Below are 26598 nucleotides of genomic sequence, written 5' to 3'. Positions count from 1 at the left end.
CTTATAGATGCAGCATGCCACTCTCTTCTGGTCTTCACGTGATGTTCTCTCTGTGTATCTTTTGGTGTTTTCACATGGTCATCCTCCCACTACGTGTATCTGTGTTATTGTTTCTCTCTTCTTAAAAGGACCCTAGTCATTGGATTTAGGGCCCACCCTAACCCAAGATGACCTCATCTTAACTAATTCCATCTACAAAGACCCTATTTCCAAATAACTTCTCATTCTGAAGTTCTAAGTGGACATGTATTTTGGAAGGAGACTATTCAATCCAATATACCAGCTATATCAAGTTGTTGACACATTTCTCAAATCTCTGATCCCATCATTTCTTCCTCACTGTAAGCACACAACCTTGAATCCTTGAATTTTACTACTTCACAGAAACAATGGAAGTCATCAAGAATTCTCTCAACTTTTCATCAACTGATACATTTACCTGGCCCTCTACCATGACCACTTCTAGCAATGGTCATGGTGTTCCTCTTCCGATCTTAAGTTTTATGCCTATACTTTGCAGACCCTTCCCTCTCACTTTCTCAAGGCCCTCACTCTATCATTGATTTCTACTCTGATTTATATCATTGACTTTTACTCTTATGTGGCTGTCCATGAACATTTAAGCATACTCAAATATCTCACACCTTAGAAAAAATAACTAAAAAGAAACTTGACATCACATTTTTGCCTAGCTATTGAGCTATCTTTCCTCCTTTCCTCTTAAAAACCAACTACTTGAAAGAATGTTCTACATTCACTGTTTCCATTTTCCCATCTTCTCCTTACTCAACCCATTATTACTCAGATTCTGTACCTGCCATTTCACAGAAATTGTTCTTTCCAAGATCATCAGTGACCTTCATGTCACTACATTTAAAGATATTTTTAGCCTATCATACTTGACCACTAGACAAGCCCTCTTTATTAGCTTTCTTTGACACCATACTCCCTCTAACGGCTTTTCAGACGTCTTTGTAGGGTCCTCTTTTTCTGCCTAGTCCTCAGATGTTGACATTTATCAGGATTGTATCCAATTCCTCTTCCCTTGGTTTTAGTTCATTTATTCCACTGTCATGGGTTTCAAATATTATTTAATATTGCCTATTCGATGACTCTACTTAAATGCATCAAAGACACCTCAAACTCAATACTCCAAAACTGAACTCACATGCCTCCCCATTACAAAACCTCATCCCCTTCTGCTGCCCTCTACTGTCATGAATGACACTACCCTCTACTCATCTTCCCATGCTAAAAACGAGGGCATTATCTTCATCATCTTGTCTCCGACATCTCCCCCACTCCCACATCCAATTACTTATCAAAAGTTATTGATTCTTCTAATTACTCCTTAGTTAGGACTACTCTTTCATCCTATCACCACCCTACTCCAGTCTTTTATCATCTGACCTATTTACTGGCCTAAACCTAATCCAGCTCCTCTCAGATTCATTCTGTCCACACTGCTGCTGGAGAGATGCTTCTTCAAAGCAAATACCAGAATCCTCTACTTAAATTTCATGAATGAATTCCAGTTTTAAGATGGAGTAGAGATCTTCTGGAACTCTATTCCAGAAAGAAACAGGAATTCAGATTTCGTCTTTGATTAAATTAGAAATAAATAGAACTTGAAATGGAGGAAAACAAAAAACAAGGGATGAAGAGAGAAAGTTGATAGAAAAATGCTACAAAACCCAGCAGAGCAGGGGAAGTCAGACATGAGTGCCTACAAAGAAAGAATTTCACGAGAAGCAAGCAAAAACTGCCTACATAGAACCCTAGAAAGCTTCACGTTCCAGGTACTATAGGAAGTAGAGATGAGATGATGTTAGAAGTGTTTTCACAGAGCTGTGGGATGATATGAAAAGATTTGGTCAGAGAGTCAAAAAAGCTAAGCTAAACAAGCAATGTAATTATCATCAGAAGAAATAAAAATTTGTACAAGAAAAAAATATAATCACAGTCCACTGCTTGACTCAGCATAAAATAATAATCAAAATTATAAATAGAAATGTAAGAAAAATACAAAATTCCATCTTGGAATTGGGCACTTCCAACAGGCAAGAAGGATGAGCAAAACGCTTGTTGGTTCAGCTGTTATAATAATAAGCCACTATTTTCGTGTTCTAGGCACTTCATATGTGTTAGTCCACTAGACCCTCATAACAAACCCTTGGGGTAAGTATGATTAATTATCATTTACAGATAAGCAAGCTGAACTGCGGAAGTGTTAAGTAACATAGGAGGAGGTGAAGGAGCCAAGATTCTAACTCCATCATCCGGCCGCAGAGGCTGCACAAGGCACAGTTTAAGAACTTAGCCAGCAGCGTCTGCCACAGCAGGCTGCCTCTAAAATCATAACACGTGAAAGTTCTAAGTGATGCTTGTCTCCCTTGGAAGTGCAAATGTGACATTTCCCCCTGGCTGCAGTCATGGTGTGGGTGAAAACAGCAGAGGAGCATCCAAGAGTGACAAGAATTGCTTCCTGTCATCATCAAGGCTGTATCAGCTCAAGCTGTGATCAGGGTAAGGGCTGAGACCAGGAGAGTCACTTCACTGACAGGGGCTAGGGACAAATGGTCAGCTGTCCATCATGCTATAACAGGAATCAGAAAGTCTCGGCAAGTCAGTAGCAAGCGATTGAAGGGTCCAGTTACAAGCAGGCAAGATTAGAAAAAAATAAAGGCTCTAAGCAAGAGGAAGGTTTTAGGGGCTATTTCCAGTATCCCTTTCATTTTCAAAAGAGAAGAAAAATAGGCTAAATAAGGTAGAGTAGTTTATCCAAGATCACCCACCTAGTTTAGACAGAATGTGAGGATTTTTCTCCAGGTAGACAGCAAGTGATAACTTGGAGGCATGTCTTCAATGTGGCCTTCTTTGTCTGACTCTTGCAAAGAGCATCCCTTTTAGCAATTCATACATTCTTCTATTATAATATTGAATGTACTCACTAATGCAAGGTCTCTCTCATTAGTTTTGGAAGGGCACAATAGCCAGACCACTACCAACATCAGATGTGAATCTTGACATCTCCACTTGCTAGCTGAGTGGATCATGATGAATTACCTCACCTCTCCAATACCCACTCTCTTCTTCTGTAAAGTGGGAAGTCCAATAGTTCCAACCTCACAGTTTTGTTGGGACAATTCATTTTAAACACACATAATGCTGCATGCCAGGCAGATGCAGGGGTTGGCAAGTAGCAGCAACTATTCACTTCATATCTTCCTGCTGCCTATTCTCATGTTTGCAAAATCAATTTTTCAATCAACAGTGAGAATTCCAAGACAACATCATAACAGGGAGCAGGTGGCAGAGTGTTACCGAGACATAAAGATGTGAGGAAGAGAAAGGCACAAGAAAGGTATCAGTCCAAAAGGGTAGTAAGAGCATATGAAATGAAGATGTGGGATGAATATATGAAGTAGAAGATCCTTCACTATTAACTGATTCTCCCAAACCTGATTTGAGTTGCTTACGATTTAAATAAGATAGGTTCCATTTTCACTGACTTCCTTAGATAGACCTAAAGAATTTAAAACAAATTGCTTTAGGCCATATAGTTGGTAAGTGGCAGAGCCGTAACTAAACACCAAGTTCAAACAACTCCAAAAACATGTCCTACACACCTCCAAATCACTGTGAGGGTTAAGGAGGCTGATACATGCACAGTTCTTGGCACAATGGCTGGTACAGGAGTGGTAGCTGATTTCTTTGTTAGTTTCATCATTATGACATTTCAACAGATCCCTGTTGTACTAGTCCCAGAAGTGAAAGACTATGACATTATTGCTCCTAAGGAAGAGGTGAAGCGCTCTCACCCACGATGTGCATCAAAGCCAGAATTAAGAAGCAACTGAGAGGTATGCAGCCCCCTGAGAAGCAGCACTTGACACAGGCTGCTATAATAGGTGTCCACCTATCGGAGCGCTACTGCCCAGCACTCAGCTCAGATGGATCAAGAGGCTGCCAGACGAGAGGTAGGCAGGGTGGCACAGACTCAACCATCACCCTAACTGTATTTTTCACCCTTCGTTACTGACATGGTCAAAAAGGAAAAGAGGCAATAGCAATGGCAGCAGCACAACAATGAAAGCAACCAAGAGAGAAAGCAGCTGGCACTGGAGGGCCTGGTGCCTGGTCCCAGGCACAGAGGGATTCTGGCAGTGATTACCACAGTAAATCGAGCCCATGGTTGCGCCAGAGCCCTGGGCCCTGCCAGGAAGGGAGCAGGGGAGATGGGATTCTTATAATTACACTGGTTTAGACTCAGCCATCATGGGGTTACCCACAGACAACTCTGATCCATCCCCAGGCTGGGAGCTGCAGAAGCACCTGTTAGAGCAGAAGTCATTTGGCAAAAGCCAAAGAAAATGCGGATACATCCAGGCCACCTGTAAAGGAATTTAATACCTAACAACCCATGTAAAGCTCCTAACTGTCATAATTAATTTGGCACCTATTCACTGGTAGGTGCTAAACAAGTACCATATGGCAAAAGCCCATTTCCTGCTAACGTGGTTTAATCCCCCCTATAATTAAAGCTGTGAGACATTGTGTCATTTGAAAAACCCCAGCACCATATTTTTCTCACAAAACTGCTTTTAGTGTCTCTTCTGTTGGCCCTCTCTCTCCACTATTGTTATGAGCATCTAACTTTCTTCAGCTTCTCCAGCTACTGCTTCCCCTATGCATAATTTCGGTTATAATTATTTTCTCATTTTCCCCTCCAGCTGGCAATTCGTTTGGTCTCTCCCATTTCATAGATCTTTAAGATGTCACACTGTTGCTCCAGCTTATTTAGAAATCCTGGAAAGAGGGGAAGTGTAGATTGCAGGGCAGCCTCAGCTCCCAGAAAACGTTATCTGCTTTCTCATGTGTCCCAGCTGACAGGATGCCAGGCCAGCAAGCTAACAACCAACAGCTGAGCGCCATGGCAAAGAGCTAAATAAAGACAATCATCTGGCTTCTGCTACTTTAAAAACAAAAAGCAAGCGATAGCTTACTGGAGAAGAAACAAGATAAAAACTTGTAATAATGATATGTCCCACATAGCAAGCTCCCGTTGTAGTTCCACATTGCACAGTTATTAATATCAGAGGCCACCTCCGCTGATTCAGACTTAAACTAGACACTTTGGACACAAAGGAATTTCTCATTCTGTTTCTATATCTGTCACTCCTAAAAGATACAGTGATCCAAAGTGCATCACTAAAAGATGGGGGGGAAAGTGGCAACTAAAACTTTGCAATACAATAATGGACCTTTTTTAACCTAAAAATGTGAAATGCATCAATTTTCATACTTTCTCTTTTAAATTTTCTTTTGTTTGATCCCCAATATATTATCAGTATGATCCAATGACATGAATATTAACCAAAATCAGCAGTCTGTATTCTGTAAGGAATTTAGCTCACACAATGAATCATCTCAAGTATTTTTTACACGCAAAATTACAATTAATAAATGTTAATCTTTAAAATGCACTTGAGAATGATTGTCCCAAAGGTTAAGTAGAAGCTTTTTCAAAAAACAGATCACAAGAACTGTGCCAACCCTTTCCTAAAAATTTCTATAAAATTCAAAGGAAGAAATAAACAGGAAATCTACTTTACAAATGAAATTTAATATAGTAGTCGTACATTTATAGACCAAGAGCTTATATGCAAAATGTCTCCATGAACACAGTGGTCAGATATCGAGATGCTGACAACTGCTCATCTGCCAATGTTGAACTTGGTAATTCCTCATTTACACAGAGTGAAATTAAGTACCAAAGGGCAAGAATAATTTACTTATTGTGGAAAAAAGTTAAGGACAAACCAAACTTAGTCCAGATAATTCTCAGATCCTCACACACATAAAACAACTTTTATTTATTTATTTTTTATTATATATTTATTTATTTGAGACGGAGTCTCCCTCTGTCATGCAGGGGCACAATCTCGGCTCACTGCAACCTCCACATCCCAGGTTCAAGTGATTCTTGTGGCTCAGCCTCCCGAATAGCTGGGACTACAGGCAAGCACCACCAAGCCCAGCTAATTTTAGTGTTTTTAGTAGAGACGGGGTTTTGCCATGTTGGCCAGGCTGGTCTTGAACTCCTGAACTCAAGCAATCTGCCCACCTCTGTCTCCCAAAGTGCTGGAATTACAAGCATGATCCACCTTGCAGGCCCTTGCATTTATTTTAAAAAGAGAAAGACCATGTCTCTTCTACTCTCCTGTGTCTTCAAGAACAGATTTTTATAGTTTACTAAACATTAAAATTACATAGCTTGTTATACATTAATTTGTATTTTGCAGACAATAACCATTATAAATATCACTTAGATCTGCAACTATTTTTTATTAATTTTATTGTTTGCATTTAAAATACGGCACTTTTGGGGTATAGATAGTCCAATTCAACAGTAAGAACTATTTTAACTACTAAAACCGAACAACTGTATTAGTTATGAACACTAGATACAAGTCATGAAACTCCAACTTGAATTTGCTTAGGCAAAAAGAGATTTTATGAGAAGGATATCAGAATATCTGATGTATATACACAAGAGCAGGGCCTGGGGTCTTATACAGCTTGACCCCAGGAACAAGGAAGTACCGCCCCCTTCCTTTTTTTTGTACTTTTAGTGGTTCTGTTTCAATCATCTCCCTTAGGGTGTGGGCTTTCTCACATGGTGACCACCAGCAGCTTCCAAGACCCTTACCCACAGCTTCTACCGGCAGAAATACTCATCTACTCTTTCAGTGCCCATTCAAAAAATCCTAAGGACAAATGCATCTGCTGCCTTGAGCTGCATGACTATATCCAGGAAGGTGGAGTACCCCTAATGACAGACCACCTAAAGGGCATGGCTGGAATCCAAGTAGAAATAATTCACAAAAAGGAGGGCAGGCTGCTGGACAGACAAACCAAGAATAATCAAGTTAAACAAAACAAGCACGAACTCTGAAAGCTCAGGCAATGCCAGAAGCGTCAGGTGACACAAGGTAGAATACCAGAAGTTGGCCTTTATTCTTTGAGGGAGAGATTTACATTTATATTTTACTTCTATGTCCCAGTCAAAACAACAAATAAGTAACTTTAAAACTTGGTAATACATCATTTTTCTCTCCCCTTTCTTAGATGTTTTTGCATCACCTTCCCCTGTCATCTAAGTTTTGGGTCTACAAATTGCCCCTCAAAACTTATGAAAAGCATAATGTGTTCATCAGAATTGTTTCAGGGTTGATGTGTTAGTTTTAGGGTTCAGATCTTCATGTGTGCCTTTCTTTATTCTGAATTCGCAGCATTATCTTTTGGGCTTTGAGAGTCTGATGTAAATCCCAGTTCACACTCCTTCTTTAATTGCTGCACCTTCATGTTTAGGTCCAGTAAAGTTCTAGCCAGCTGGTGGTTTTGGAAATGCATTTCCACCTAAAAGTTAGAAAAAAAATAAAAATTTTTATTAGCCTGAGATACAGATAAAATGAAACCACTCTCTGACTGCATAGAAGAAATAAGAAGTTTGTAGGAAAAGAAAATAAGATATCAAGAAAGACGTATTTCTCATCTTATTCTCCAGTTCTGTTTAGTCTGGCTATAAAACTGACTTTCTATATGACAAGGTAAAATCCAGATGTATAAATAGCTTTTGAAATGGCCTTGAAATGAAAACAAAAATAGCTGATGCACAAAGCTGTCCATATGAAAAATACCTATGCACCGAAGGCTGTTTTCAAGCAATGGCATGTGATCCACAATGAAATCATTTATCTTTATGAGCCTTCTGAGCCACAGGATAACTGCCTACAGCCACCAGAGTGTTCAGAATCTGTGCGTATTTACTTGATTACTTATCATTTCAAGTTTTCAGAATTGTAAATGGTCTACCTGCTGAGCAAAAACACTTAACGACACCTTAGAAGCACATGTATAGTTATGTATACTTATATAATCTAACGTTTTTCACTCTGGCGTGCAGTCTGTTGGACAGCAAGGCTGATTTATACCATCCTCCACTGGGAGTTTATGAAGGTCCTCATGTGTTTAAAAAAAAGATCTCTGGGGCTTGTTACCTGGGGACAGTCCAGCAAAGCTTAGTCCAATATAATCTTTATGTTATGACTGAAAATTATGATCAACTACTTGCAAATTTTTTCAGCTAGGGCTTGTTTAATGCAGTTCATGAGGAATTTGTTCTCTCTGCTAAAAAAAAGCTTCATCAACTTGTCAATAGAAACCACTCCATTCTTCAGCACCTTGAATCATTTTTCTGACAGCAAGAATTAGCAAAGAATAAAGTAAGTGAATATCCAGCAAGCAAGCAGTAACAGTAACCACACAACCACCACCACAAAAACAAACAAAAAGACTTGCACCTTGCCTACAGGAAGCTTCAGCTCTCTAGGGTGGCCCAGATGCTCTATAGTCCTGCCCTACTTTTTCAGCTTCCTTTCCTGGCCATCTTTCCCGTGCCAGCTCCCTCTGCAGCTTGTCAGAAACCTTGCTGGTCCCTGAATAAATGCTGAGCTGAAGCACACCTCCTTCTGTCCCCATTTCTGTTTAAGATGCCCTTTGCCACCTCTTCTGCTGAACCCAGTCAAATGCTGACTCTTCTGAGAAGCCTTCCCTGATTGCACCCAGTCACATGCCAACTCTTCTGAGATAATTGCCTCTCATCTGTGAATCCACAGCACTCTGTACAAGTGCCTCTCATACATACTGACCAGACTAGACTGATGATTTTGAGAGCAGAGGCTGTATTTTATTCATAATTGTATCCCCAACTAAGAGTGCACTACCTGGGCACACAACATAGTAGGTTCTCTGTGTGTTTGTTATAAGATTGAGTGAAGTAATTAATTAATTAATTGATGAACATCCATTGTGTACTTTCATGCAAGAATCAAGGAGAAAAATTATTGGTAATGATTTACCATCTAAGTAAAATAAGTATGTGTAATTCACACTTATTTACGAAATTCAAACATCAATGGTTATTTAACTTTTCTTTCATCATGGATCCCTTTGAGAATCCAATGAAAGTTATGGACCCTCTCTGAGGAAAAACTATACTTTATGCACATCAAAAATGTTGCATACAATTTTAGGTATATAAAACCCCTGAACTACACTCACAGACCCTAGAAATCAATGATTCTCACTAAGAAGACCAAGTCAAACAACAGCAAGTAGCATAAATAACAACACAACTCTAAATTCATTAAATTTTTTCATCATTCCTTAAAATACCATCCTAATATATGATACATGTACATTTTTATAGGAATGTATGTCCGTTTCTATAAAAATCCAGCCAAGAATCGAAAACTAAGTCTTCTAGTGGTAATGATATTAAGCTACAGTGTCCACTCTTTTGCTTCTTTCTTATGACCAAGACAAGATGATTGATCAAGATCTTGACCATCATCTGTAACCCAGGGACACATCATTTGTGTATGTGTAAACTTCTCTGGTTCCCTTCCAGAAAAACTGCTGATTTTTTTTTTATAAGAATGCATCTGTTCCTTTTTGGTACAGTCAAGAGTCCAAGGTCTGTAATAATCGTTATTATAATAATAAGAGGCACTAAACAATATCCATGGTCTAAGCATTTCATAGAATATTATCTCACGTAAGCTCTTGAATCCTATGAGATTATGAATTCCATTTTACAGATGAGTAAACAAACTCAAACTGGCTAAGTAACAATCCCAAAGTTGTAGGGCAAGCAAGTGTTAGCTGAACTCGATGGCTGCCTCAGGTTTCAGCCTTGCAGTTTGGTATTCTGGCCCACAGCACGGGCCTCCAGGGGAGAATCAGGTGGCTCCCACTACTCTACTGCTCAGACTTACTGCTTAGACTCGGGGTGAAAACCAAGTGTTTCTTCAATGTTGTTTCGCTCTTGTTGCCGAGGCTGGAGTGCAATGGCGCCATCACGGCTCACTGCAGCCTCCGCCTCCTGGGTTCAAGCCATTCTCCTGCCTCAGCCTCCCAAGTAGCTAGAATTACAGGCGCCTACCACCACACCCGGCTAATTTTTTTCTTTTTCTTTTTTATTCTTTTTACGGAGTTTTGCTCTTGTTGCCCAGGCTGGAGTGCAATGGCACGATCTCGGCTCACTGCAACCTCTGCCTCCCGAGTTCAAGCGATTCTCTTGCCTCAACCTCCCGAGTAGCTGGGATTACAGGCGCCAGCCACCATGCCTGCCTCATTTTTGTATTTTTAGTAGAGACAGGCTTTCACCATGTTAGTCAGGCTGGTCTTGAACTCCTAGCCTCAGGTGATCCGCCTGCCTCCGCCTCCCAAAGTGCTGGGATTATAGGTGTGAGTCACAGCGCCCGGCCTAATACTGTCCTTAAACTCAGAAATGCGATAACGTTCTTAAATAAGGCAATTTATTGATGGTTGGCTCAGTTCTATGGTAGTGGTCAATTGTGTTAGTAATCAGTGCAAAAGAAAAGAATTTTCCAAGTCAAGTCTCCAGTGCACGATTTCCTAGGCAGCACCATTTTAAAATTTGAATCGCTCCTATTCATTATGTCCTTTTCAAATTGTGTCTAACTTCCAATTTTTTTATTTAAAAAAAAATCAGTCAGCTAAAGTATTTACCTATACACCCTCCTGTTTAATATTCAAACCTAACCTGTCTAATGTTCGAAACGCTGCAATTTTACAAAATACCTTATAATTTCCGGTTTTCTGAATTATTACCCACGGGAAAGATAAGAATAAAACTTGCGGAGTTTGAAGAAAGAGTTGCTGATACACTCCATCAATCCCGAGAGGGAGTTTATTTCATGGAAATTTCCTCTTCCATGAGCCATACTTACGCATAGTTATAGTTTCCCACAGGGCAGAAAACTATAGAAACGGGTTGGGGAGGAGACATCTTGGATCTGTCCCTGGTAGACTAGGGTCCCCCCCACCCCCATGGGTCCTGCAGGGCCCCTTTCCTTCCCTACGGTGCTGGAAAGGCGGGGGCGTCAATGCAGTGACCAGACGTGAGCTGGGCTCCCCGGGAAGAACAGCCGCCGTGGCGGGCGCTCTCGCTCTGGGAACAGCTCCCGTCGGCCTCCCCAAGGCCTTGGGTGGGCTACGCGGCCAGTGGCTCCGGAGCCGGAGGAGAGGACCCGGGAGAGGGCGCCCTGGGAGCCGTCCGCCCAGCCCGCGCTCTCACCAGCTCCGCCCGCAGCCCGGCCAGGGCGACCTCCACGCGCTCCCGGCTCTGCTCCTCCAGCGCCGCCGCCGCCGCCTCCTGCGCGCGCCTCGAGGCCCTGCGCTGCATCGCCCACTGGAAGGCGCGCGTCAGCCGTCGTCTGAGGTCCTCCAGCAGCGGGCTGGTCTCCTGGACGTCCGTGCTCCTGCGGTCCCCGGGGAAGCCGCTCGCGGGACGAGGTGAGAACCAAAGCTCCCCTCTACCTGGGAGTCCCTGGAACCCCCGGGAAATTCTCCTTCTGCTGCGATCAAAGTCCCCCGGGTCCATAGCGGAGATGCCTGGTCCCTCCTCCAGCGCTGCTGCTGAAAGATGAGTTTTCAAGTTTGATGTTTAGGCCGGGTCAGGGCTGGGGCGGAGGTAATTCAAGGACCCTTGCCAAGTGGGACGCTGCAACTGCTCCGCCATTCGGAGACGCTCCTTTGCTCCCAGTCCCATCTGAGTCCTCCATTAGCGACCGAGAAAGGAGGCGGTTCCCATAACTCCAGCAGAAGTTTCAGCTGGGTCTCTTTTTTTCTGCTGCTTGCATTGAAAGGAAGGCTTGGGAACTAAGCAGTCTCAGTAAGTGGAAGCTGAGGTACAGGTGGAAGGTTTGTGACCAAAGGTAGAATATTTCAACCCAAAGTCTTCCTGGCTGGTTGCCTCGATTGCCTAATACTTCATTCCTTGAAAACAAATTTTTTTCTTCCTATTTTCTGCCAGGCACTGTGCCAGGTTTCGGATATGCAAAGACTTAGACCTCTCACCTTTCCCCAGGTATTGCCCTCAGTCAAGGGGGAGAAGCTTGGCCCTGTTTGCCAGTTAGAATGGACTTTGTACAAGTACAGTAAGGCATAGCTGGGACTGGGTCTCCATGCTCCTTTCTGTGCTCGACTCCTGTCCCTTTTTTTTTTTTTTGAGACGGAGTTTCGCTCTTGTTACCCAGGCTGGAGTGCAATGGCGCAATCTCGGCTCACCGCAACCTCCGCCTCCTGGGTTCAGACAATTCTCCTGCCTCAGCCTCCTGAGCAGCTGGGATTACAGGCACGCGCCACCATGCCCAGCTAATTTTTTGTAGCTTTAGTAGAGACGGGGTTTCACAGTGTTGACCAGGATGGTCTCGATGTCTTGACCTCGTGATCCACCCGCCTCGGCCTCCCAAAGTGCTGGGATTACAGGCTTGAGCCACTGAGCCCGGCTGACTCCTGTCTCTTATGTCCACGTTTATGAAGGGGTTTAAATGAAAAGTCAAAATTCCCCTTAGCCCTAAGTGTGTTTAATTCCCAGCTGATAAGGTTTGGATCTGTGTCATTACCAAATTCCAATCGAATTGTAATCACTAGTGCTGGAGCCCGTAGGGCCTGGTGGGAGATGATTGCATCGTGGAGGGAGAGTTCTCATGAATGATTTAGCCCCATCCTCACCTGGTACTTTATCGTGAATGAGTTCTTACAAGATCTGGTTGTTTAAAAGTGTGCGGCGCCTCCCTCCTCTCTCTTACTCCGGCCCCTGCCACGTAAGACACCTGCTCCCACTTTGCCTTCCACTAGTGTGGCGCCTCCCTCCTCTCTCTTACTGCGGCCCCTGCCACGTAAGACACCTGCTCCCACTTTGCCTTCCACTATGAGTAAAAGCTCCCTGTGGCCTCCCCAGAGGAGGATGCTTCCATGCTTCCTGTATAGCATGTGAAACCATGAGTCAATCAAACCTCTTTTCTTTACAAATTGCCTAGTCTCTGGTATTTCTTTATAGCAGAGGGAGAACAGACTAATACACCAACTCCAGGTAATCATGTGCCAACACTACTTGTATGTCCTTTATCAAAGAGCATATTCTACTGCCTCTCTTTGATCTAATAGGGAATTTCTAAAAAGGAATGAACAATCAAAACTTTTGTATGATCATAGAATGAGGTTACACACACACACAAAAAAAAAAAAACAGTTTAGACACAACTCTCACCTTGAAGTTATTCTTTCATTCATTCAAGAGTTTCAAGTCATTTGCAATGTTCCAGGGTCCATGGTAGGTCTTGAAGGCAATAACAACTGATTTTTATTCATGCTTAGTATGTACCAGGCAATTTTTATTTATTTAATCTTCACAGAAACTTTGTGAGGTAAGTACTATAACTTTCTGCACTTTACAGTTGAGGAAACTAAGGCAAGAGGTTAAAACGTACACCAAAGATCTCAAAGCTGGAAAGGGATCCACTGGAAATTTGCACCTAGGAAATCTGACTTGTGCACCAAACCACTGGGATATGCCCTGGATACCCTTTATTTCCCAAAGAGGAAGAGAATTTCTCAGTTTATATGTTGCGTGAGTGAGTGAGAGTAAGTGTTCGGATTCACTAAGCTCATAAAATTCAGCTCTATCGAAATGGCTTAAGGCTTAACTAGATAAGGAGGAATACAAGTGACTCAGCCTCTGCAGATAATCTGCTAAATTCAGCAGCTTGCCATAGTTTACAACCTAAGCACAGTAAAATACCTTCCATTGTATGTTGCTTCATAAAGATTCCCTAGAAACATCTGAAGATGTATTCTCTTGGTAGAAATTATAAAAATCCATATGGTCTGCCATGCACCAACGGAGCATGAATTTAGGGGTTTTTGTTGGTTGGTTGGTGATAGGTTGATGGGGCTTGAAAACCAGCATTAGTCAATGTACAATATAAACATTTAAAATGAGGTTTTGCTATGATTTTTCACTTCTATTTCCACATCATTTACTTCAACAAGAATTTCAGTTAAGTTTAATTTAACTCAACAGTGAATGGTGCATGTTCAATGTTAAGAATTGTACCACTTGATGGAGATACAAAGATGATTAAGGCACAGTTTTTGTCCCATGGAAACTTAAAACCTGGGGAAGAAAATGTATTGATTCATTCATTTAACAATATTTACTTAATGTCTTATTATATACCAAGCATTATACAAGGTGCTGAAGGTACAATGGCAAACCAAAGAGACAAAATATTTACTTAAACTGGTTTACCACAAATTAATAATTTTCTTCTATAGATTGATTTTTCAGTTATGATACACCTTGAATTTTACAATTTTTTTTTCTTTCTCTTACATAGGCAAAGCAAATTGAAGAATTGGAGCACTGGGGTGAGTATAACATGCACAGACATTTGAGTTAGGAAATGTATTAATTATTTATTGCTGCATAACAGCAACAATTTTTTAGGTTTAAAAAAATACATTTATTATCTCTGACAATTTCTGTGGGAAAGAATTTGGGAACCACTTAGGTTATAGTCTACAGTTTTCATGCTGTTGTAACCAAATGTCAGGCAAGATCTCCATCCTCTAAAGCCGGATGTGATTGGAGCTAGAGCATCTACCTGCAAGGTGGATCACTTCTATGAATCACTCAAATACCTGGCAATTGGAGCTGCCACTTGGTGGGAGGCCTCAGTTACTCTCCATGTGGACTCTTCCCTACTATTGTGTAAGCGTCTTCATGATGTAGTGGCTAGACTTCCTTCAAAACAAGAGCAGAGAAATACAGAGAGAAACTCTTTCCATGTGCTCTGAGCCACATTTTTATGATCTAGGTTTGGAAGTCACTTATTATCATTCTGTTCATCAGCATCAAGTCTCCAAGTTGGAGCCATACTCAAGGGGAGGAACCTTAGCTCCACTTCTGAAGTAAGTAGTATCAAAAATTTCCAAATACATTTTTAAACTACCATGGGAAAAATATATGTACATTACATATAAGTAAACAATGATACAAATGACTTCTGACTTCCTGCAGAAAAAAAGTAAAGTCCAGAAAACATTGAGACATTTTTTAAACCAGAGAGAATTAATTAACACAGAATTCTATGTTCAGCAAAAATATTCTTCCAAAAACCAATCTCAAAAAGCATGTTTTTAAAAAGGGAAAATTAGGAGAATTTGTCACTGCTTACAATAGTGTAAGCAGACTTACACTAAAAGAAGTGCTCAAGGAAATTCCTCAGGCTGAAGTAAAATAATACTAGAGGGAAATACAGATCTTCAGGAAGAAATGAGTAATGTAAGAAATAGTAAGTATCTAGGTATACATAAATAACTTTGATCCCTCTTAATTAAAAAACATATATATTGTTTTATATATATGTTTGTTTTTAAAAAACATATATTGTTATATATATATATAATTGTTTTATAATTCAATGGTTAGGAAATACCTATATCGTGTTCACAACAACGTAATACCCATTCAGCACATACTAAGTGATCATCAATTGCCTAGTTAATTAAACTGAATGAAACATTTGATTCCCTCCATTTCCTGATCTTTATCTCTAGCATTTGTTTCACTGCAGTAATCCAGTCACATGGGCCACACCTGAAAGTATACTATCACCCAGAATGATACCTTTAAAAGCCTGAATTCTGAAAAATCTATTCTCAGTCCACAGCCTTTTTTCTATCCACAATTCACTCTGACCCCTCAATTCAAGAGAAATGACTTTCTGAAGTACCCTTGTTTCTCTTTTCCCAGCCAGAATCCTGTGGCAAATTATTTCATCTAAGTCATATCAACACCTTCTAGTGCTCTATGCACTTGGCCTTCTGCCAACCCCACCCAGTTAATTTCAGTCCTATTTATTCAGTGTCTTTACTCCTATTTCTAAATAGTCAATGTGATTCCCAACCTCAACTGTCCTCTCAACATTACACAACAATCCCCTGATTCATATCTCCCTGACTACCTCAGATCCCTCACAAAGACCGTTCTGGACTCTGACCACCACCTGCCCTCTCTTTGTGCCTCCATTCCCATTACATGGCACAAAAGCTATTTTTTACTTCACTGAGATGATAATTGACAACCGTTAACTCACATGGCACTTAGTATATGCCAGCTACTATTCCAAGTGCTTTACATTCAATTCTCACACCAACCCTATGAGGTAAATGCCAAAATCAACAACGTTTCACTGATGGAAAAACTAAGGCACAAAGACATTAGGTAATTCCTTGAAGGTTGCAACCCTTAGAAAGTCATGGAGTGAGGGTTTTTAGCATCAAGTGCTGTTGAATTTTGTCAAAGGCCTTCTCTGCATCAATTGAGATAATCATGTGGTTTTTGTCTTTGGTTCTGTTTATGTGGTGAATTATGTTTATAGACTTGCGTATGTTGAACCAGCCTTACATCCCCGGGATAAAGCCGACTTGATCATGGTGGATAAGCTTTTTGATGTGCTGTTGCAATCGGCTTGCCAGTATTTTATTGAAGATTTTTGCATCTATGTTCATCATGGATATTGGCCTGAAGTATTCTTTTCTTGCTAGGTCTCTGCTGGGTTTTGGTATCAGGATGATGTTGGTCTCATAAAATGATTGGGGAAGGATTCCCTCTTTTTGGATTATTTGTAATAGTTTCAGAAGGAACAGTACCAGCTCCTCTTTGTATGTCTGGTAGAATTTGGCTCTGAACCCATCTGGACCTGGGCTTTTTTGGGGTGGTAGGCTCTTCATTGCTGCCTCAACTTCAGACCTTGTTATTGGTCTATTCAGGGTTTCAACTTCTTCCTGGTTTAGGCTTGGGAGGATGCAAGTGTCCAGGAATTTATCCATTTCTTCCAGCTTTACTAGTTTATGTACATAGAGTTGTTTGTAATAATCTCTGATGATGGTTTGAATTTCTGTGGAGATATCCCCTTTATCATTTTTTATTGCATCTATTTGATTATTCTCTCTTTTCCTTTTTATTAATCTGGCTAGTGGTCTGTCTATTTTGTTGATCTTTTCGAAAAACCAGCTCCTGGATTTATTGATTTTTTGAAGGGTTTTTTTGTGTCTCTATCTCCTTCAGTTCTGCTGTGATCTTAGTTATTTCTTCTCTTCTGCTAGGTTTTCAGTTTTTTTGATCTTGCTCCTCTAGCTCTTTCAATTTTGATGATAGGGTGTCAATTTTAGATCTCTCCTTGCTTCTCATGTGGGCATTTATTGCTATATATTTTCCTCTAGAGACTGCTTTAAATGTGTCCCAGAGATTCTGGTATGTTGTGTCTTTGTTCTCGTTGGTTTCGAAGAACATCTTTATTTCTGCCTTCATTTCATTGTTTATCCAGTCAACATTCAAGAGCCAGTTGTTCAGTTTCCATGAAGCTATGCGGTTCTGGGTTAGTTTTTGAATTCTGAGTTCTAACTTGATTGCACTGTGGTCTGAGAGACGGTTTGTTATGATTTCCATTCTTTTGCATTTGCTGAGGAGTGATTTACTTCCAATTATGTGGTCAATTTTAGAGTAGGTGCGATGTGCTGAGCAGAATGTATATTCTGTGGATTTAGGGTGGAGAGTTCTGTAAATATATATTAGGTTTCCTTGATCTGGGTCTGAGTTCAAGTCCTGGATATCCTTGTTAATTTTCTGTCTCGTTGATCTGTCTAATATTGACAATGGGGTATTAAAGTCTCCACTATTATTGTGTGGGAGTCTAAGTCTCATTGTAAGTCCTTAAGAACTTGCCTTATATACCTGGGTGTTCCTGTATTGGGTGCATATATATTTAGGATTGTTAGCTCTTCTTGTTGCATTAATCCTTTTACCATTATGTAATGTCCTTCTTTGTCTCTTTTGATCTTTGTTGGTTTAAAGTCTATTTTATCAGAGATGAGAATTGCAACTCCTGCTTTTTTCTGCTCTCCATTTGCTTGGTAAATCTTCCTCCATCTCTTTATTTTGAGCCTTTGTGTATCCTTGCATGTGAGATGGGTTTCCTGCATACAGCACACCGATGGGTTTTGGCTTTTTATCCAATTTGCCAGTCTGTGTCTTTTGATTGGGGCATTTAGCCCATTTACATTTAGGGTTAATATTGTTATATGTGAATTTGATCCTGCTATTTTGATGCTAACTGGCTGTTTTGCCTGTTAGCTGATGCAGTTTCTTCATTGTGTTGATGCTCTTTGCCATTTGATATTGACGGAACGTATCTCAAAATAATAAAAGCTATTTACAACAAATCAATAGCCAATGTCATACTGAATGGGCAAAAACTGGAAGCATTCCCTTTGAAATCTGGCACTAGACAAGGATGCCCTCTCTCACCACTCCTATTCAATATAGTACTGGAAGTTCTAGCCAGAGCAATCAGGCAAGAAAAAAAAATAAAGCGTATTCAAATAGGAAAGGAGGAAGTCAAATTGTCTCTATTTGCAGGCAACGTGATTGTGTATCTAGAAGACCCCATCGTCTCAGCCCAAAATCTCCTTAAGCTGATAAGCAACTTCAGCAAAGTCTCAGGATACAAAATCAATGTGCAAAAATCACAAGCATTCCTATACTCCAATAACAGACTTAAAGAGAGCCAAATCAAGAACGAACTGGCATTCACAATTGCTACGAAGAGAATAAAACACCTAGAAATACAACTAACAAGGAACGTGATGGACCTCTTCAAGGAGAACTACAAGCCACTGCGCAACAAAATAAGAGAGGACACAAACAGATGGAGAAACATTCCATGTTCATGGTTAGGAAGAATCAATATCGTGAAAATGGCCGTACTACCCAAAGTAATTTACAAATTCAATGCTATCCCCATCAGGCTACCAATGACCTTCTTCACAGAACTGGAAAAAAACACCTTAAACTTCATGTGGAACCAAAAGACAGCCCGCATAGCCAAGTCAATTCTAAGCAAACAGAACAAAGAGGGAGGCATCACACTACCATACTTCAAACTATATTACAAGGCTATAGTAATCAAAACAGCATGGGACTGGTACCAAAACAGAGATGTAGACCATGGAACAGAACAGAGGCCTCAGAGGCAACACAACATATCTACAACCATCTGATCTTTGACAAACCTGACAAAAACAAGCAATGGGGAAAGGATTCCCTGTTTAATAAATGGTGTTGGGAAAACTGGCTAGCCATGTGCAGAAAGCAGAAACTGGACCCCTTCCTGACACCACACTAAAATTAGCTCCAGATGAATTAAAGACTTAAACATGAGACCTAGCACCATAATAACCCTGGAAGAAAATCTAGGCAAAACCATTCAGGACATAGGCGTAGGCAAGGACTTCATGACCAAAACACCAAAAGCATTGGCAACTAAAGCCAAAATAGACAAATGGGACCTAATCAAACTCCACAGCTTCTGGACAGCTAAAGAAACAGTCATTAGAGTGAATCGGCAACCAACAGAATGGGAAAAAAATTTTGCAGTCTACCCATATGACAAAGGGCTGATATCCAGAATCTACAAAGAACTAAAACAGATTTACAAGAAAAAAACAAGCCCATTCAAAAGTGGGCAAAGGATATGAACAGACACTTTACAAAAGAAGACATACATGAGGCCAACAAACATATGAAAAAATGCTCATCATCACTGGTCATTAAAGAAATGCAAATCAAAACTACATTGAGATACCATCTCACACCGGTTAGAATGTCAATCATTAAAAACTCTGGAGACAGCAGATGCTGGAGAGGATGTGAGAAATAGGAACACTTTTACACTGTTGGTGGGATTGTTAATTAGTTCAGCCATTGTGGAAGGCAGTGTGGTGATTCCTCAAGGACCTAGAAATAGAAATTTCATTTGACCCAGCAATCCCATTACTGGGTATATATCCAAGGGATTATAAATCGTTCTACTATAAGGACACGTGCACACGAATGTTCGTTGCAGCACTGTTTACAATAGCAAAGACCTGGAACCAACCCAAATGCCCATTGATGATAGACTGGACAGGGAAACTGTGGCACATACACACCATGAAATATTATGCAGCCATCAAAAACAATGAGTTCATGTTCTTTGTAGGGACATGGATGAACCTGGAAACCATCATTTTCAGCATACTGACACAAGAATAGAAAATCAAACACTGCGTGTTCTTACTCATAGGCAGGTGTTGAACAATGAGAACACATGGACACAGGGAGGGGAACATCACACACTGGGGTCTGTGGGGAGGAAATAGGGGAGGGACAGTGGGGGGTGGGGAGTTGGGGAGAGATAGCATGGAGAGAAATGCCAGGTATAGGTGAAGGGGAGGAAGGCAGCAAACCACGCTGCCATGTGTGTACCTATGTAACAGTCTTGCATATTCTTCACATGTACCCCAAAACCTAAAATGCAATTAAAAAAAAAAAAGAAAAGAAATAAGTCATGGAGTGAGAAGTTAGCCCCAGTTTGTGCGGTCTGCTCCTGGTAACTTGCCTTTTAATAAAGGCGATCAGGGCTAGACGCAGTGGCCTATGGCTGTAATCTCAGCACTTTGGGAGGCCAAGGTGGATGGACCTGAGGTTGGGAGTTCAAGACCAGCCTGACCAACATGGAGAAACCCCATCTTACAAAAAATACAAAAATTAGCCTGCCATGGTGGTGGCACATGCCTGTAATCCCAGCTACTTAGGAGGCTAAGGCAGGAGAATCACTTGAACCCGGGATGCAGAAGTTACAGTGAGCTGAGATTACGCCATTGCACTCCATCCTGGGCAACTAGAGCAAAACCGCATCTCAGAAATAAATAAATAAATAAATAAAGATTATCTGGTGGAGACACCCTCAATTTATATTTCTTTTACCTCCAAACATCAACATCTTAACCTATTGTTTTCAACACTAAGCTCAAGGAAGGAAAAAGAGAGAACACTTAGAAGAGAGCAGGAAGCTTCCTCCTTTGATCCAAGAACAGATGAAAAATAAATGAAGTTATAAATAATGAAAAGGTGTAACATATGGAAGATAATTAATAAATCAACCAAAGTAAAAAACAGGGCTTACAGAAAAATCATGAAATACATTCATGTATATTCATTGCAGTACTATTTGCTATAGTGACAACTGTAAACAACCAAAATATGTACCAATATATGTGGTAGAGATAGGTGGATACCCAGTCAATCTCCATTCTCCCTTTCTTCCTTACTAAAAGAAACTGATTGTTGGTGGCATCATATATTAAATTTCTGACAGAAAGGATGGCTACACATTAAGATATGACCAATGAGATATAAGCAGGAGTTGTTAGGTAAGAGTTGTACAAAAGTGTTTTAAAACGGGACTGATTTTACTGGCACACCAATTTGTTCCTTACCTTTCATTTTTTCCTGACTGGAATGAAGATTTGATGGCTGGAGCCCCAACAGCCACTTTGGTACCATAATATTACCTTGAGGATGGGAGCCACACTCAGTATTAGAACACTGAAATCAGTCTATCCCTGAAAACATCACAGAATTATCACATATGCCCAGGACTATACAACTCTTGTTATATGAGAAACAGAACTTTTAACTTTGTGCCACATTTCTTAGTCTCTGTTACTAGCACCAAAACTAATTCCTAACACAATGAGAAGACATATTTAATAAATTATGATATACCCATAATTTAGAACTCCATAGGCTTAACCGTTAAAAAGGTGGATCCATGTACTAGCATGGGAAACTGTTCATAACATATCATCAAGAGAAAAAAGTAACCAGGCATGGTTGCACATGCCTGTCATCCCAGCTACTAGGGAGGCTGAGGCAGGAGGATCACTTGAGCCTGGAAATTTGAGGCTGTAGTATGCTATGATCATGCTTGTGAATAGCCCACTGCACTCCAACCTGGACAACATAGCGAGACCCCTATCTCTTTAAAAAAAAAATTTAGAAAAGTAAGCTGTGAAATAATATGTATCATATGGCAGAATGCATGTTTATTTAAAAGAGGGTTTAGAAAAATGAATGCAAAATTGTTAGCAGTGGTTATCTTTGGGAGCTGGGCAGCAATGAATGTAGGAATCTTATTTAATATGTATATCTCTTTATTATTTTAACAACAAATGTTTAACAACATGTTTAACAATAAATATATGCCGCACTACTTGTGTTATAAAAATACTGGGAGTGGAGAAAAAGAAAGAGAAGCCAATCAGAACCCATTCTACCCTAACTACTTGGAATTTCTTTGGACAGGATTCTGCTTCATTGGCACATGGGACAACTTGTAAAGAATGCTATGCAGGCTGGATCATCTGAGGTCAGGAGTTCAAGACCAGCCTGATCAGCAGGGTGAAACCACATCTCTACTAAAAATACAAAATTACCAGGGCATGGTGGTGCATGCCTGTAATCAGGAGAATCACTTGACCCAAGAGGTAGAGGTTGCAGTAAGCCGAGATCACGCCATTGCACTCCAGCTGGGGCAACAAGAGCGAAACTCCATCTCAAAAAAAAAAAAAAGAAAGAATGCTATGGAGTCATCTAAACATATCAGGCACTGAATTAACATACAATCTGAATGTTCAGATTCATTTGTTTTCACTTTCTTTTGGTTTTCATTTCTCTTTGGGCTTTAGTTTTAGATATTGTATACAGACATAACATATAAATATTTATGCCATTCATTAACCTGCACTTTTTTTTCTTGTTTCTTGACTGGGTCCCAAATTTACATCTTTTAAGTAGGTGTGATCCAGAAACCTGGCAGCTCTATGCTGCAAAACTGCCTTTCCACTGAATCACTCCTCTTTGGCATAGACACCAATGTAAGCAATAGAAGAGATCCACCCAACTTGGAAATCTCAGCCAAAAGGCCGTGGGCTTGGTAGAAAATATACCTAAATGCATCCCTTGTGAATTATTGGTAAATTCAGGAAGCCATTTGAAACCTTCAACTACATAATACCAATCACATAATGGCTACATTGTTTTACCAAAACAACAGACTCTTATAATATTTATATGAATTGACTTTTTAAGGAATTGCCAACTATATCTGCACAATATGTCTGCAAATATAGCTGCACAAGAACCTTTACCATTTATCAGAAAGGGTTGGGGAACCCCAAAATATAAGATTCTCTCCTTAAAACTCTGAATAGAAATGGAAACATATCTTCTATCTTTTTTATTGAACTTTTCATAGAATCCATCTGATTAAGAAGTGAAATCAAAGTGTACAGATCCTAAACATGATTTTAACCAAAAAATGTTATTCTTCTATCAACATAACATTAAAAATTAAATCAAAATTAAATAAAATTAACAATAAATGTTAAAAATATCACATTAAGTTCCTAGTAAGAAGAAAACAAGGTGACATTTAACTACAACTTTCCCAGTAATACTTGAAGATCAGCAGAACTAAGTGGGGTTATTGGGAACACATAGGCTTTCTCCACTGGATAGAGAAAGACCATTGCTTCTGTCAAGACACCACTTCTGCCTGACCTGTATCAAGTTGATCGAAAAAGAATCAGAATTTCTAGAAGAATTTTATTACTCATTATTTTATCTCCTTTCTAGTGAATAGAAAAATGAAGGTCATTGCTTCTTGCATCTTATTTACACACCAGTATTACTTTTTATGAGATCCTTCTACAACTCTATAAAGAAGGGTTAACGGAGTCGTAACAACATTGACAACCTCTGATAGACACAGAATAGAAAAATATTTGAAAAATTATGATACATAAAAGAGAGGAAAAGAGCCAGATATTTTAAATGAACATGAAGATGAGAAGAAACAGTTGATACTTCAACTTAATGCTTTGTTGTTTTAGGGAAAACACCAGTGCTATCAAGTGGAGACTTAGTTTCTGTGTAATATTGAAACAGCCTAGCATTTAAAATCATGTGCACCAATTCACACTGATTCTGATGTACCTAGAATTAAGGAACGTTCGTTCATTCAACATTTATTCATTCAAGAAGAATTTGGGGAAGCCAGGTGCCTCTCAGCTTGTCACAGCACAAGTCTTCAGGGTATTGCTTTCTGAGCCTCAACAAAATCAAAATTATAAAGAGAAAAATGACTTCTGAAAAGTGATTCTTTGAAAGGGGAAGAAAATAATTAACATACTGGTAGAAACACTACGTCTAGAAATTGCAAACTCGGTAACTCAGTAACCGATAGCTCTTAACCGCATTGAGGGAATTAGACCAGCAAAGTGCAGGGAAAATGGTACTAGAAATCCGCAGACATGGGCTCTTTACTCATTCAGATTTTGACTCCGTGCGAAACACCTGCTCTCTCTGGCTTCTCTTTTTTTTCATTTGTTACCGTTAAATCAAGTTTCTCCTAAAGCTGCCTCCTTACATATTTTAAGTTTGGCCTAAGGGTGTCTGTGTACAGTGAACTGCAATCTAACTGGGTACGTAAACAGACAGTAACCTACTCTTATGCCAATCACTGAGTTTCACCTAATCAAAGGCAGCCAACTATTCAAACTGTGTTCAAATAAGGTGAATGCCCAGCTGCAACAATCTGGCTGTTGCCGTACCTCACTTCTGTTATCTATACATAATTTTTCTTTTTTTGACCAGAAATCTTCTTTGACCATGTGGCTGCACCGAAGCTTCTCCGAACCTGTTCTGGGCAGGGACTGCTCCATTGATGAATCGTCTTTGCTTAATTAAACTCTGGTTATTTTAATTTGTCTATGGTTTTTCCTTTAACATTACTTTTGTACAAACTATATTTGCTGTGCCCAGAGAATTTCTCAAGCAATTTCACTTCTCCATGTCTTTGCACGTGTGCTGTTCCTTTACGTGGAATGCGCTTCCCACCTTACCCAACTCTTCTGATGAGTCTTCCCCAGATTCCTAAGGCTAGAAAAGAGTCTCTCTTCTTTGTGTGTTCCTACCACTGTATCTACAACTCCAACTCCTGCTTTTTTTTATTGCATTTTAGGTTTTGGGGTACATGTGAAGAACATGCAGGATTGTTGCATAGGTACATACATGGCAGTGTGGTTTGCTGCCTTCCTCCCCATCACCTATATCTGGCATTCCTCCCCATGTTATCCCTCCCCAACTTCTCACACCCTGCTGTCCCTCCCCTAGTCCCCCCCTACAGACCTCAGTGTGTGATGCTCCCCTCCCTGTGTCAATGTGTTCTCATTGTTCAACATCCAACTGTTAGTGAGAACATGCAGTGTTTGATTTTCTGTTCTTGTTTCAGTTTGCTGAGAATGATGGTTTCCAGGTTCATCCATGTCCCTAAAAAGGACATGAGCTCATCTTTTTTTATGTCTGCATAGTATTCCATGGTGTATATGTGCCACATTTTCCCTGTCCAGTCTATCATCAATGGGCATTTGGGTTGATTCCAAGTCTTTGCTTTTGTGAACAGTGCCGCAATGAACATACATGTGCATGTGTCCTTATAACAGAACAATTTATAATCCTTTGGATATGTACCCAGAAATGAGATTGCTGGGTCAAATGAAATTCCTATTTCTAGGTCTTTGAGGAGTCGCCACACTGTCTTCCACAATGGTTGAACTAATTTACACTTCCACCAACAGTGTAAAAGTGTTCCTATTTCTCCACATCCTCTTCAGCATCTGTTGTCTCCGGATTTTTTAATGATCGCCATTCTAACTGGCATGAGATGGTATCTCAATGTAGTTTTGATTTGCATTTCTCTAATGGCAAGTGATGATGAGCATTTTTTCATATGTTTGTTGGCCTCAAATATGTCTTCTTTTGAAAAGTGTCTGTTCATATACTTCAACCACTTTTGAATGGGTTTGTTTTTTTCTTGTAAATTTGTTTTATTTCTTTGTAGATTCTGGATATTAGCCCTTTGTCAGATGGGTTGCAAAAATATTTTCCCATTCTGTTGGTTAATGGTTCACTCTAATGATTGTTTCTTTTGCTGTGCAGAAGCTGTGGAGTTTAATTAGTTCCCATTTGTCTATTTTGGCTTTTGTTGCCAATGCTTTTGGTATTTTAGTCATGATGTCCTTGCCTATGCCTATGTCCTGAATGGTTTTGCCTAGGTTTTCTTCTAGGGTTTTTATGGTGTTAGGTCTTACGTTTAAGTCTTTAATCCATCTGGACCAACTCCTGCTTTTTAATGCTACACTCTAGTCTCCCTTATTCCTATTAATCTGTGAGTTCCTGACACACACAACTTCTCTTTTTTTGGTCTGATCTGTTCCATTTTTGCTGGATATTATACTACACCCCAGCTCTATAAGAAACACCTCATAGAGAAAGCTATGCATTTATGAGTCCAGGAATACACAACTTCTTTTTAACCATAGCATCAGATAGTGCTAGCTCACTTTTGTAAGCATTACTGAGCGAAATACAGAAAACAGTAGGAAACCCTCGCTTGCTGCTTTCCAGTACCTGGGAGCCCCCTGCTGTCCAAAAAAACAAAAGACACTGCAGCCTTTCCCCAGGCTAATAAGGCAGCACAGGACACCTAACATGGAACCTTTAAAACATACCATTTCATAAGCCAAAGCATCAATATCAGCTGCTCTTACTATCCTCCTAAATCAACCATGTCCTCTTTGTGGTTTTTTTTTTTTTTTTTGAGACAGAGTCTTGCTCTATTGCCAGGCTGGAGTGCAGTGGCGCAATCCTGGCTCACTGCAACTGCAACTTCTATTTTCCGGTTTCAGGCAATTCTCCTGCCTCAGCCTCCTGAG

General features: G+C 40.2%; 1 protein-coding gene across 2 annotated transcripts; it reads right to left on the bottom strand.

The window, feature by feature from the left end:
* Positions 1-6333: 6333 nt before the first annotated feature.
* On the bottom strand, positions 6334-11653 carry AARD (alanine and arginine rich domain containing protein). Of its 2 annotated transcripts, none has more exons than XM_032252436.1 (2): positions 11168-11653; positions 6334-7422 (listed from the first exon to the last, which is right to left on the bottom strand). In XM_032252436.1, exons 1-2 carry the CDS (start codon positions 11471-11473, stop codon positions 7279-7281), a joined length of 450 nt encoding a protein of 149 aa, XP_032108327.1. In that variant the 5' UTR covers positions 11474-11653; the 3' UTR covers positions 6334-7278. The 2 variants fall into 2 exon arrangements, 1 of the variants encoding a protein (XP_032108327.1); XR_004260979.1 differs by lacking the exon at positions 11168-11653 and adding an exon at positions 10821-11152 and having other exon boundaries at positions 7354-7422.
* Between the last annotated feature and the right edge of the window lie 14945 nt (positions 11654-26598).

This window comes from Sapajus apella, unplaced genomic scaffold (genome assembly GCF_009761245.1).
Source record: "Sapajus apella isolate SASKATOON/1434 unplaced genomic scaffold, GSC_monkey_1.0 scaffold3, whole genome shotgun sequence".
Lineage (NCBI taxonomy): Eukaryota > Metazoa > Chordata > Mammalia > Primates > Cebidae > Sapajus > Sapajus apella.
Note: the sequence above shows the minus strand (reverse complement) of the source record. Positions and strands in the feature narration are given on the sequence as shown.

Coding starts and splice junctions, on each gene's coding strand:
- AARD (XM_032252436.1), bottom strand. CDS start 11,473: ATGGACCCGGGGGACTTTGATCGCAGCAGAAGGAGAATTTCCCGGGGG. Junction 7,423..11,167: donor CCGGGCTGCGGGCGGAGCTG/GTGAGAGCGCGG, acceptor TCTAACTTTTAG/GTGGAAATGCATTTCCAAAA.